The 14,848-nt window shown below is 35.0% G+C and overlaps 2 protein-coding genes across 9 annotated transcripts in view; both read right to left on the reverse strand.

Annotated features, from left to right (window-relative positions):
• The window catches only part of LOC112045273 (nucleolar protein 4), a 180,199-nt gene that overhangs the window by 115,405 nt on the left and 49,946 nt on the right, over window positions 1–14,848 (reverse strand). The window lies entirely within an intron of this gene.
• LOC112045288 (uncharacterized) lies at window positions 6,186–9,151 on the reverse strand. The gene is made up of 2 exons (XM_024081408.2): window positions 8,718–9,151; window positions 6,186–8,642 (listed from the first exon to the last, which is right to left on the reverse strand). The coding sequence occupies exons 1-2, from the start codon at window positions 9,057–9,059 to the stop codon at window positions 7,947–7,949; spliced, it is 1,038 nt and encodes a 345-aa protein (XP_023937176.2). The 5' UTR covers window positions 9,060–9,151; the 3' UTR covers window positions 6,186–7,946.

The raw sequence follows: 14,848 nt of genomic DNA on the forward strand, positions 1-14,848 counted from the left end.
ATTTTTAAATAACAATATTTCATTTGGAATATTTTTAAAGATGCGCTTTTAGACTTTAGTCAGACCTGTTAGCAATAAAGCATTGCTTACACTAAGTTTGCGCGTCAACCTGAAAAACTAAACCCCTAATAAGCTATTAATAAATTAGACCTTTAAAATTCAAAAAAGTCGAATATGTATCGTAAAATCGTAGACGACCAAGTTTCACTTAAAGAATAATTTTGTTAACCAGACATATATTCATATAGGTACAAAATTTTTATATTAAGTTATGACTTCTTTTTACATTAATATATAACAATACCACTTATTGTATCTTCATTGTCATGCCTAAATGTATAAATGCACTTAGATACAAAATCTAAACTGATGATTTATTTTCTCGTCATACCTAATACATTTTATCACAGTTAAAAACGAAGTAATAAGGTTGAAAAAACCTTATATTAAAAAGAAATCAATGGTACATCATCGTCATAAGACGAGGAGGTAGGTATCATTAGAGCGATCCCAATGTGCGTTAGTTCGCCGCAATATGCTGTTGAAAAAAGCCGGCTTGTGGGTTGCATAAAAAATGTCTGGCCTGGCGGCGGGTCGCTAACGCCGCCTCTAATGACGGCACACTCGCCGCGCTCGTTTCCAACGTAGGGTTGCTACATAACTATGAATATTTAATTTGTAAATATATTTTACTTACACTTGAACAAAATAAAATAAATTTATTGAAATTGGACAGTACTACACTTAAATCTTACAGTTCACTTGTATAACAAGCGTATCTGTCGAATCGACACACCATATCTGTATTCGAATTCAATATTATTGAATATAGACTTCAGATCAGATGGATAAAGTACTTACAACTTTGCATAGGTCACAACCAACAGAATTGGTGTTAAATTGTATAGTCACTTCTTCGTTTTAAATAATAAACTATTAGGTTAAGCCGTTTGTGGTATTGCAGGTAGGTAATCTCTGGATCTACTAAACCAATTTTGAAAATTCTTACCATTCAAACCTTTAGAGAGCCACGTTATTTTGTCCCATATTCTCACGGAAACGAGAACTACGCGGGCAAAATTGCGAGGCGTTGGCTATATTAAATAATTTCACTTAGGACCTGAAATATAAGGTGCTGTACATCCCTGATAGCGTGGGTGCGAGCGCTCGCCTCCTACATATTTAATTTGCTCGGACTGGTTTCTGTCCGGGCGCCGCGCCGCGCTACGCTTTGTATTTCGTTATGGCTCTATCGGCCTGCGACTGTAGGGCAGCTCGATTGAAGAATGGCTGCTTTATTGCTCGCAGAGTGTTTTGAATGCAAATTAAGATTCATAGAAAACCTTTTAAGCTCGTTCCTTTCTTTGAATTTTCATCTAATATATATCGTCAACGTTTACAATTTCGTATAGCAACACGATAACATTAAAAACCTCTATTTACATTGTATACTTACCTATGTAATACTCAAGCATAACTAGAGTATACTATTTTTAAAGTAATTTAATAAATAGGTTGAGTGTGTGTTTATTTAACAATTAGCATTTTCTTATAAGTTAAGAAGGTAATCGGTATGGACACAGAATACATTATAGTATAAGGCTTGAGCGCCGTAGATGTGTTAAAAGGGGTAAATAATAATCATTTCGTATTTTATACCAAATACCTCACGTGCATTTAAACATTAAAGTAAATATTCTTACATGTGCGATATTTTCACTTCCATAGAAGAAGGAATATACATTTATTACATTGAATAACATCCTAAAGACAAATAAAACAAAAGAAATCATTGTTCATGTTAAACCTCACGCAGACACTTATATACGAGTAAGTCAAGTTTCAAAGGGCGCAAAATACATAAGCCGAAAAATATAATCCCCGTCACGAACTCTTTGGTTTTGCAGATTAAGCAAACCTGACGTAAACAAGGGAAAAATTTTGCCTGTGTCAGAGTAAGGGATTTTCACCGACTGAAAAACAAAAATATACCCATTCATTTCAATTTTAGTAACATTAACATTTTGTTTATGCACATGTTAAATTTATAAAAATGTATTTAACAAACTAACAAATTGCAGATTTTACAGGTTTTATTGACACATCACTGGATAAGGTTAAACATGAAGTTGTAGCTATTGAATTTTTCATATATTTTTGCAGTGATTACTAAATGGTATTCAAATATTATGGAAGATTTAATGAAAGGAGACCGACCATTAAGGGCCCAGCACATTACACAAAAAATAAATGACGGAAAATTCTTCATTTAATAATAAATCAAAATCACCAAAAATAATTAGAATTGATAGTTGCTAATATTTTTTGGAAATGTGTGTGTTTTTGAAATCGTACATTTTATAACATAGATAATTGCCCATATCTTGATTTAGCAACTTTCAATAAAACTGAAATGAATGGATGGCTAAAACTGATATTATTATTTATGAAATGATACTAATTTGGACATTGTACCGGTTTATTTATTAAATTTGGGCCCATTAATGTATAAAAATGGTCGATCTTTCAATAATAAAATAAGTAATATTTTCAAACCTACAAAGTGAAATGCCGTACATATTAGTTCATAATTCAATAAACACTCACTGTTGCAAAAAGTTCACTAGAAAAAGCTGGAACTGACGGGAAGCGGGTGGATTTACACCACCCTCGAATGGGGTGCAGGGGTGTAATCCCTTATCGGTGCCACGGACCGCGCATCGGCAATTATTATAAAGAGCCGGTGTGAAGTAGTGGGCCAGTGCAATCATTTAGAGCTTAAATAACAAGAACAACAGGCAGCACTGTAAGCTGCAATTTACTAATAGCAAAATGTAGCCACCTAGACGATGAACGAGTGCAGATACCACATGTACTTGCATTTCTCCTTCTTGGCAATACAGGTTTGCAGTATTTTAGGCTTAGTGTGACACAATACTGTATACAGAATACTTAACTTCGAGTTACATTTTGTCGCTTTCAATATTGTTTTGACTATACGTTTATTCACATAAATTATTATTTGAGATACGCAATTTCTATTTAGTTACCGTCAACAATTCTAGTATCAAGCATGTTCGGTCACTGTATCCAGGACGCGGTCGTAAGCTATGTAAGCCGTCGGCCACCACAGCAGGCCCGTTGGCGAAGTCCCGCAGTAATCACTTCATCCTTTTCGCACCTGTGACGCCCTCTCGCTCACACCAAACACCCGCTTTGACACGTCCCGTACATGCAAGAGCTTAAGTTAAGCCCCGAGCGAACGAATTTTATTCCAGCTACGGGCGGTATAAAAATTTAATAAGACCGCTGTGTAGTGGTTTAGCATTTTTTTTAACAAATTGTGTAATTTCAATGAATCCACCTTTTTTAGCGTGTGATATGATGGATATTTACATGGACTACATTTTTGCCCTTTTTCGGAGCCGCCAGTAAACTCTGCAATACACTAAACACTTTTTTTAACTCATGGGTTTCGATTATAGAATTTAAAATTCAGCAATTAGATTCGCCATTTTTTATTACTTACATCTAAGTATTATGTTTTTCAAGTAATCTGTATTTTACATAAATATATCATACCTACGACCAAATTAAATAAATACTATAATATGCGATAACGTTATTAAGAAATACGTTTTCTACATTTGTCCCCATTTTGAGATGATACATAAGATTACTCATGTAATGTTTCAAAGTTTTGGTTTCTAATATCAATTCGTATCAGTGTATTATGTATTTTGCGAATTCCATTCCATGCATTGTTTATTTCATACCGTCATTTCGTCATGGAAGAAGTGCCGCACGAAACTAGAACGTATCATCGCGATCATTTGCGTTTATCATTCGTGCAAAACCATAAAATAGTGTATGGTCTGCCAAGAAATGTTGGATCGTACTCCAATGTATTAATATTCTAGACGACTATGACATTAAATATAATAATTATTAAAATAAACTACTAACCTATAACTAAGGCTGGTCTATATTTTGGTCAAAGAATTAGTATTGCTATACAAAGTTGCATTACTGCCAGCCTTCTGGGCACATTACAAATGAATTCTACGACGCCTAAGTTTGTAGATATAATTTTATATTTCCTTTTATTTCATCTTTATAATAGGTATAGCTAGTTAATTTAGTAAGGTAAGTGTTATTGTTTTAGTTGGTGTAAATAATTGTCTATTGTTTAATAAAATAATCATAATATATTGAAATTCCAAAAAACTACTAAACACTAAAACATTAATTCACGAAAATATACTTTTGAATATAAAAAAAAATAATCTTACATTGTGTTTAAAAATTAATAAATTCGTTGGCAAATGTTGCAACTTGTAAGTCGCGGTAACGGATAAAGCTTTTAACTAATCTTGATAAAAAAATTTAATTAGGGGAAAACATCTAATGTTTTCGATTTACAGACTTCCGAAAGTAGACAAACTATAACAGATATACTAATCAGTAATTACAGCATTGTTTTCGAATTCTATGGATATAAAATATCATTATCTGTTAGACAGGCTACAAAAAAAAGACATGAAGTATATTCAGCTCCAGGCGGTAACCTTGCACGCCTGACCAAGCCCCCTCGGTTTCCGACACGAGCTTGATCAAGAATCAATAACATCGTTTTCTTCTACATCCGGGAACAAACGTGATTCGAGTTTTAAAGGTTCAGTAAATTCATTGGCGAGTGAATCCTGAAGCCTTGATTTCGAAATTCTTTTTACTCTTCATTTTCTCTGTGGATTTTATTTTTACTAATAATGATTTTAAATGGTATACCGTATATGTAACGTTTAGAATATAATTTTTTTTTTGTGTAAAAATAATTTTAAACTTAATACCGTGGTGGTTTTTAGAATTACTTACACTGATTCGAAATCACGTAAGCTCGATTTAGTTAGCGACATAAAACCCAGTATATGCAAATATACGATGCGGCGCTTTCAGCAAGAAACTAGTATATGCAAATCCAACAGATCCCCCCCCCCCCCCCCTTCTAACCAGAACGGATGAACAATAAAATAACAAAATTTTGGTACACCATTTCGTCACTATTAATTGAGGGTAGGAAGATGAAAAGTACCTTAAGATCTACTCATACAACTAGCAAATTTCATTAAAATTGGAGGAACTAAGAGCGTGTCACGAGCTTTTTATACATTTGATTTGTTATAATATACTAGCATTAAGGTTATAGCGTTTAAGAATAAGGTTATAACGGACAGAAACGGCTCTCAAGCGATTTTATTGTCTTACGCCTCTGAACGATTTCAGTTTACGGTTCCGACAGCTGCAAGTAGAATAGGACATTAAAAGTTAAATAAAGTACCTGCTGACTGGAGAGATGCCGAAACGACGACCGCATGAGCAACTCAAAAAAGTATATAAACTTCTTTAGAAATATATAGTTGTTGGTTTCAGAAATGCTGGATTGGTCAGAATGTTGGGCAGTAAAAAGGACGGATAAAGTAGAGAAATATATGCGAATAAAATGCGTATAAGGACTAGGATGGATAAAATAAGGAATGAGTATCATAATATGAGGTTAAGGCTGAAAATAGCGTTAGTGATCGAAAAGTTGAGGAGTAAAAGGTTAACTTGGAATATATGATGTGATGCGGAGATATCAATTATTAAATTAAGGTAATTTTACCAGAAGAATTTTAAAATTACAAGTGGGAAGACACAGGACAAGAGCAAGGTTAAAGAAAAGCTGCAATGTGCGCAAGTCGAAAGAGGATAAGTATGTTGTAAAAGGAATACTCGTAGATGATGATTTAACGTATGACAGGAACGAATAGAAGAGAATGACGTAATTGTTATCTGATCCTATTTAAATGGGATAAGGCAAGGAAGATAGTATGGTTGTTAGTTCTTGTCATTCGTGATGTAAGTCTAGATGTAATATACATAAAATTGGTGAATTCCTGACAAAGTGGTGCCCGCGGTGTTAACGCTAAAACCTCACTATAATAGCGTCAACGTTCGTCACTCATCGTTGTCTTCAAGAGATATTATGTGGACTTGGTATTTCGTAAAAACCTGACAAATATAATGTAATTTTTTTACGAAATATTGCTAAATATTTTTTTAATTGCAGGTTTTTACGAAATATTGCTAAATAATAAATATAGTTAATGAATAAACATTAGATAAGCCAAATAAAACAATAAGAGGAGGTTTATAAAATTCTTGTATTTTAATAAATCACATACCATTTATATAACTGTGGCACATCGAATAACAGGTAAAATATACTCCGCACTAATATCAAATCTATACTATCCTATAATGAGGTATTTTTTTCATTTTTTTTCTGTCTGGTAATCACATATTCACATCTATTAATGACATAAAACATTACATCTATCACACTGAAAATAAATTCGTATTATACTTCTAATATACAGACATTTAAAATTTACCCTTTCTGAAACATAATTCAAGTCTCAAAATTGTTCAAGTTGAATATTTAATGATTTACAAAATTGTATAATAACTAAATTTTTTTATTCAATATTTTTTCTCAGTCGAGACACATACCAAACTACAAAGATTCAAAATTGAAAATAATATGTTCTCGGGTCTTGGATAAAAATAAACCCAATAATTTTAACAAAACAAAGTAACCTAAACACAGCCAAACGTTGAAATCTAACTTAAACTCACTTACAGACTAGAAAACTCTATCTCTTCTGATTATAATCCATTGTATATTATATTCGAATATTAATTTGTACTTTGGCATTTTCATAATATAATCACTGGCTAAATGTGTATAAAATTCGCGGTCTTTTTTTTAAACATCTATCACATTTATAATATAAACATCTAAAACATGAGAATACAATGCGTACAAGGAAAATTTCAACAGGTTTTCAAACATTTTCCGTGCTGTGTCATTTCCAACATTTGCTATTCTATTCGTTAAGCATATTCTATGACAGTTGTCAAGTAACGACACTTGTCGTTTTCGATTCGTTACAAGTGCAGTATGAATATAAAAGAGCAACAGTCTAGAACAACAAATAGATTAAAACCAAACATTTTACATTTGACGTTCCAAAACAAAACGGGTTTAAATTTTGATTTGATCAACAGTGGCATAGATTTACAATCTGAGCAAAGAGAAATTACTCCTGATTCTGAATAAACTTTGGATGATGATGACACACCACTTGTTAAAAGATTAGCAAATGTTAGAAATGATAAACACAATACCGAGCCGAATGCAAGGTTGCTATGGAAACGTGTGACGTGAATAAATATTGTTCTCCTTATCATACGGCCCGACTCGAATATGAATCGAAGTATAGACGAAGTTCGTCCCTGTTATTTCTTTGAACAGTTGAAATTTTCTTTACTAATGAATACGATATCAATAATTTTGTCAAGAGTTGTTGTATCTAAATAACATACTTTTTAGGTTTTACTTATGTTTTACAGATATATTGTAAAGCTTTATGTTTAAGTACGCTATAATATAACATGAACAATAATTTTCTATAATTTGGCACGGAGAAGAAAAACGGTTCAATATAGTACTTACTTCTGTGTAGTAAATTGATATATTCTTACTTTGAAATTGACATGTTAAGTGTCATTTATTAATGAGAATTATTATATGACCTTGTTATGTTGAAAGTAAAGCTGTATCTCAAACGCTTTTTGTTATAAGACATGCAATTTGGGTAACGATAAGTCAGGTTCGCAAATTGTTTAACAAAAATGTACAGATACAACAACTCTGTGTTGGTGCATATTCTGTGGTACATAAATAACTAATCTAAATTGACTGGAGCGAAAGTAATGCTATCCTCTTCCACGGGGAATATTGTGAAACCGATTGCACTACATTTAGACCTGTCAATTTATTTTAGTTTCGACAGAATTAGCGCCGATTATTTGAATAATTGAGTTGAGCCACAACATTCATTTTAGTCTTCTAATTCTAGATTATATTCGGTTTTTAAATTCAACTCGTCCGGTGAATCGTTTCTTAAATCCATTACTGATCGCGAAGTGTACGGGCTTTGGGAGGCCATGCTTGCTAGTATACCGTTGGAGAGTGCCTGAACCGACAAGGCTTCCTGCGACGGGCCCGCATAGCTGTACTGTTGATACACCGCTTGTATTCTCGCCGCATTCACAAGCGTCTGGATCTTCAATTGCGTATCCAGTGCCAAACTCAGCGGTAGTTTACGGAGCTGGCTCGCAATCAATTTTCCAAACATTTCGAATTCATTCTCGTTCCCGTTCTCCGAATGCTGACTCAAGTCCTGCGGAGTTTCCGACAGGTCGCTGCGATCGTCGAAGTTGCTCTTTTTTTGTTTTATCGGCGCCGGATAAATGGTTGCGAGCGAGGTTGTTAGCGGCGTTGCTATACCGACGGGGGGATTAAGAAACGGAGCGGCCGTCGATGTCGGGAGGATCCCGAATGGGGACGAAGTTTGATTGAGCCCGAAGGGCGTGCTCGGACGCGGGGACGGCGTGTTTAATACGTACGGTGTTGACGACCGCGTCGAGCTGCGTCGTTTGCGCGGGCTTTTCTTTTCCGGCGATTTTCGCTCGCTCAAATCCTGCACAGCGTCGCTGTCGTCGCTCATCGCTATTTCGAGCAAACTGTTGTCAATCTAAAACAAAGGAAATACTTTTTAATTTAGAATGCCTGAGCGATAGTTTAAAATAACATAAACAAAGGCACTTACGGAGCTGGGAGTGACAATCGCTCGCAGAAACCTGTCTGCGTGCTCGAACCACGTGACGCTCGGCCGGTACGCATGCGCGCCAGCCTTCCTTGCCGCGCGAATTTTCTTTAACTCAACGCTGTAGGACGAACGTATGTTCTTTATCTTATTTTTTAGCTCCTTGACCGTGATGTCAACTAAATTGAGAGTTTTCAGTATATCGACGTATCCCTGTTCGCGTATTTTCTTGTTCTTGTAGTTCTCCGAGACGGGGTTCCACAAGTATTCCCGTTTTTCGTATTCAATGATCATCTGGATGGTGAGGTCCTCGCTCCATTTCGGGTTGGCTAATATAGCGACCATTTGTTTTAATTTATTTGACTTATTTTGGTTATTCGCGAGTTCGGAGGCGAGCTACCAGGAGCGCAGAAGGGTGCGGGCGTGTCGCATGCGCGCAGCACACTAAAAGCACGTCGATGGGCCGGCACCCGGCGCGGGGGGACTATTTCGGGAGTAGCCGTACGCAGCCGCGTGCTTTGGAGCGTGCTATTTCCTCTCCGCAGCGCGCGGAGGCTGAGCCCGAGTGAAATGGAAGATTTGTGACCGCCGGCGACCGGACACGTTTGCACATCGCTACTTGTTCAGACGTCTTCGCTCTTTATAAACTTCAGCTTTTAGTTGATCACATAGCTCTAGCGCTGAGCTTTGATAGCTGTTTCAAATGCGAACGGTTTCTGAAAAGTCGGTTACGTTTAAATATTTGTTTTAAAATTTTTGCCGTACATTTAAAACATGTTTTCACTGTATTTTGTTTTAGACTGAAAATATTATGTGGAACTATAACTTATAATGTTTAATTAATATGTTTTATGGTCTGTAAATTAGGTTGTATAATGAGCATGTAATTAAGTCAAAAATATTTACAAAAAAAAAACAGAGTAAATAATGGTTTTACATACTTTTACATCACACCTCATTATGTACAGATCCATCATCTGTTTCTAATTACAAATAAAAGTCTTATCATACCTAGATAAAAATTAAAACAAGGGCCAATTGAAAGGAGAAACATGACGAATAAGTGCGATGCACTATAATTTGTGCACGCTTGGATGAACGACGTGCGGTATCTAGATAAAGTAGGGTCCGTGAATTTATATTATTTGCAACCTAACCAGATCCAAAAATGCAAATAGCAATACATTTTACCATTTCTAGTACAAATTAAATTACCCATCTTGATACACCAGTTATGTTCTTTTTGAACGATTTTCATTTTCTATTTGCAAAAACAATTATTCCGGAAGCACGTTTTTTTTTTTTTTTTTTTTTTTTTTTTTTTTTTATCTTTATTTTAGGGAGCTGAGTCCATTTTGGACTATGCCGCTCCGTAAGGCCGCCTTTGAAACAATGCTAATAATTTAATTAATTACCTTAAACTTTTCCTATAAAGCTGTAACAGCGCCCTGGCCTCCTCTGATTGAGGATGTGCCAGTGCGCTATTACAGCCGCCCACCTCTCTTAGTGCAGGAAATCTAAACAGTACTTCCCGTCGCACTGCCTCGTTTCTGACACACTCCAACAACACGTGGTAGATGTCCTCTGGCCTGTCACAGTCTGGGCAATTCGGTGACGGAACTTTTCCCATCAGAAAACCAAACGTGTTAGTTGGAATGTGTGCAGATCGGAGTCGCAGGGTATCAACAACGTCCTTTCGGTTAAGAGAGCAGTTGTTAATCCAGCTACTAATTGGTACTTGTTGGATGGTACGAAACCATATACCTTTATATTTTGAGCGCAAGTCGAAGTATTCATGCCACATATCATTGCATTTGTTCTTTACCAAACTTACACAGTCAGAATAACAAGGAGATACATACATTAAATCGCCATCATATGTAGCTTGATCTGCCAATTGATCTGCCCTGCTATTCCCGCTAATACCTATGTGTGATGGAATCCACTGAATTTTAATAGATTTATTTACAGATTTGAGGTATAAAATGACTTTAATAATTTCGTAAGCTACAGGTAGTCCTCGAAAATTCGAGGTGCATCTAGCTAGATGTTGAAGGGCACTTTTACAATCGGTTAGAATTACAAACTTATCAAAACTAATGGAACAAATATAAGACAATGCTTCAACAATGGCTAACAGTTCTACATGCATAATAGAAATATTAGACTGAATTTGAAATTTTGCCTCAACTCCTTGTTGTGGATCCAAGAATGCTGCACCTGAACTAATGGTGTTTTTAGAACCATCTGTGTAAATTTGGTAAAAATCATCGTACTTTCTCTCCAAATACTTAATACAGATTTCGTATAGATGTGTAATATTATATTTATTTTTAGGTTGGTGAATATCCTCCACATTAAAATACAAAACATCATTAAGATCTATTTGGCTAACCCACAAATCCATACTATACATTTCTAATTTATTACTTGTGTGTAGTAAAGTATCTACCCAATCACCTTGAACCGAAGCGAGTAAAGGAATCTTTCTTCTCTTCCAAAAATTAGGGGTAGATCTAGATAACAATAGCTGTAAACAACTTATTAAGTCCTCTTTACTGGACAACGATTTGGATTTTAATAAAAATTTTCCTGCTAAGAAAATTCTACGAATGTTCAATGGCTGTAAATTTAACTCTGTCTCCATAACATGGATAGGTGTACTTTTTAAGAAGCCACCTATAACTCGCATAGCCGTGTTTTGTACTCTGTCTAATTTATTTAAATGAAAGTTACAGCTGTCGGAATATAGGAAACAACCATAATCTAATCGGCTCCTAATAATGGCTAAATATAGGCGTCGTAAATGACGAGGATGTATTCCCCAACCTGACCCTGCTAATACTTTAAAAACATTAAGAAATTTCAAGGCCTTTTCTTTAATTTCTGCAATATGTTTAGTCCATCTTAATGATCGATCTAACCACATTCCTAAATACTTTACGTTAGTTTCTGTTTTAAGAGTTTGACTATTAATTTTAATTATGGCTGGAGATCTATTTGTTCCCTTTTTAAATACGCATATATTACTTTTGGATGCAGATATTTCTAACCCTATCTCAGCTAATAAGACATATAATTTATTCAAAGCGTGTTGGACATGTTGAACACATTCATTAAGTTTTTTGTTAGAAGAGTATAAAGCAAAATCATCAGCGTACTGTAATACTTCAATATTGCAATTGGTAATTTGACTATATATATTAGATGTCACTATATTGAATAGTAAAGGTGATAAAGGGTCTCCTTGAGCTAAGCCTCGGCCAGTATTACGCGACGTAGAACAATGATTTGCTTTGATTTTCAAATTACGGTCTTTTAAAAATTCCCATAAATAATTACACACTTTAATACCTACACCTAAATTGTCTAACTTGCATAAAAGAGTACTTATATCAACATTATTGTAAGCGTTATCTATGTCGATAAAACATCCTACTGTAACTTCATTTTTTGTAAATCCTAATTGTATTTGTGATACTAGCTTAGCTAGTCCATCGAAACAGGAATGACAATGTCTAAAACCTACAGAATTATGTGAAAATACATTATTTCTTTCCATAAACCATTCTAATCGTTTATTAATTATAGAATGAAAGATTTTACAAACACAAGAGATGAGGGATATCGGCCTTAAAGACGAGTAATTATCTAAATTTCGGCCTGGCTTCGGAATGGGTAAAATACTGATTTCCCGCCATTGCAATGGTACAAAACTAGTTGATAAAAATAAATTGTAAAGATTAATCAACCATTGTTTAGCAACTAATGGCATGTTATAAATCATGGAATATGAAATATCGTCACATCCAGGAGCTGTATCCTTTGTTTTTATTGATTTATTCAGTTCATGAATGGTAATGGGTGTTTCTAAAAGAGTGTTGTCGTTTGTAAATAATGGTTTACGAGGAGAAACGTAATCCGGACACAAACTATGTAAAAGAGCGTTAGATTTATCAGCATCTACGTGATGGCGAGGGACTTTATGACCTTTCAGCCAACGCATACGATGCCACATATCGTTTGTCGATGTTACTTCATTAATTGATGAGCAAAATTTTTGATACGATTTATATTGTTCACGCCTAATATTTCTCTGTGTCTCTGCAACAGCACATTCTAAGTCCTTTAAATTTGTAGGCGTTGGATTACGTCTAAATTTACCTAATGCTAATCTTCTTTTGGCAACTGATTGAGACAGTTCAGGATTCCAATATTCTCTGGGTTTAAAATTACTTTGTGGATTTAAACAATATTTAATATAAGGGATATGTAGTTCAGCTGCTTTGTTAATATTATTAATAAATAAATTATATGCCATCTGAGGATCTTCTGGGAAAACTAAGTCTTTAAATAAGTTATCAAGGTCTGAGTGATAACTTTCCCACTTGGCCAATTTAAAATTTCGTTTCTTCTCTATTTTAAAATTAGAGATGTAAGACGTGTTTATTCTAATTACAAAATGATCGCTACCTAGCGATTCATTTAATACCAGCCATCTTATCCTTAGTGCAATGTCAGGAGAGATTAATGTAATATCTGGCGAAGTCTCGCGTAATTGACCATCAACAAGTTGAAAACGAGTAGTGGAACCATCGTTTAGTACAATAAAACTACTATCGCTTATTGCATCAAGAAGTTGGGCACCTCTATGATCAGATTTACTTGACCACAAAGAGTGGTGTGCATTAAAGTCCCCAAGTATAATAGTATTGGTCATATTGATGGAGAAAATTCTATCCCAATCAGCTTTCGTAGTTCTAATATTGGATGGGCAGTACACACAAATGACATTACGAATTATGTCACAATTACTTATTTTTACGTGTATTATTTCTATTCCAGGGTTGGGATGTTCTACTCTACACATGTATGACTGTAAAGATTTGTGAGTTAGTATAGCCACTCCGCCAAACGATTCGTCCCTATCGCAGCGAAATATGTTGTAATCTCTAACCTTGATACACCTTTCAATATCGAGCCAGGTTTCACATAACGCTGCAACATGAATCTTTTCTTGGATTAACAACTGCTCGAATGCTTGTAATTTTGGACGTATACTGCGGGCATTCCACTGTACTAAGTTTAAATTAATATGTTTTTGGGCGTATTGATCCATAACATTAAATTAACAAATTAACTACACTCTTAATCACTGGAATCTTTGTAATAATGTCATGAAATACAAATTTCACCCACTGCATAAAATATTTAAAACCTCTCTTTATCTTGTCCATCCAGGATTCATCTGTCTTACTAAATAATACTGTCTTGAGTTTTTCAAGTAAATACATTAGGTAAACTTGAAACTCGGGTATAGTTTCCTCTTCTTTATCATCTCCTCTTTCACCAATATTTTCATCTCTCTTTTTCGAATTTTTACTAGTCTCTGATTCACATTCCGACTCCGACCATTCCATTTCCTGCTGCTGGTTATCAATAGTAAAGAATATTTTCCTCTTTCTCCTTTTCTTCTTATTCTTCTTCTTTTTGTCATGTTCTTCACTCTTCGTAGTCCATTCTTCTGTTGTAGTTTTTCTTTCTTCTGTTGTTTTCTTATCCTCCTTGGTCTCTGATGTAGATGGCATTGACGTGGTTTGATAATCCATATTATTCTGATACGATTTTTTAGATTGCGGTGGGGGGGAGGGGGGGACATATAGTAAACCTGCTTTCTGATATGTGCAATTAAACTCCGACATCAGTTGGCGGATTTTTTTCTCTTTCATGTAGACTGGGCAACTTTTTGATAACGAAATATGATTTCCACCGCAGTTACAGCATTTAAATGTGGTGCGGTCACAGTTTGCATGGTTCTCTCCACATTTCGGGCATCGAATTCTATTGGAAGGGCACATCTTGATGAGATGTCCAAATCGCCAGCACTTTGAACACTGGGTTACTGGAAACACAAATGGTTCCACTCGGATACGCATATGGTGCAGGTATATATAAGGAGGCAGTCTGGATCCTACAAAGCCAATTCTTAGCTTCTCGCTTGGAACCCACGTACCTTCATCTGTTCGGCGGTTTAAGCGTTTTACGGAAATTATAGCTTATAATGCAAAAAGGAAACTGATTATGTTTCTATGTTTGAGCACTATAAATACTTTAACGATATTTAATTTATTATG

Source organism: Bicyclus anynana, chromosome 2, assembly GCF_947172395.1.
Source record: "Bicyclus anynana chromosome 2, ilBicAnyn1.1, whole genome shotgun sequence".
Lineage (NCBI taxonomy): Eukaryota > Metazoa > Arthropoda > Insecta > Lepidoptera > Nymphalidae > Bicyclus > Bicyclus anynana.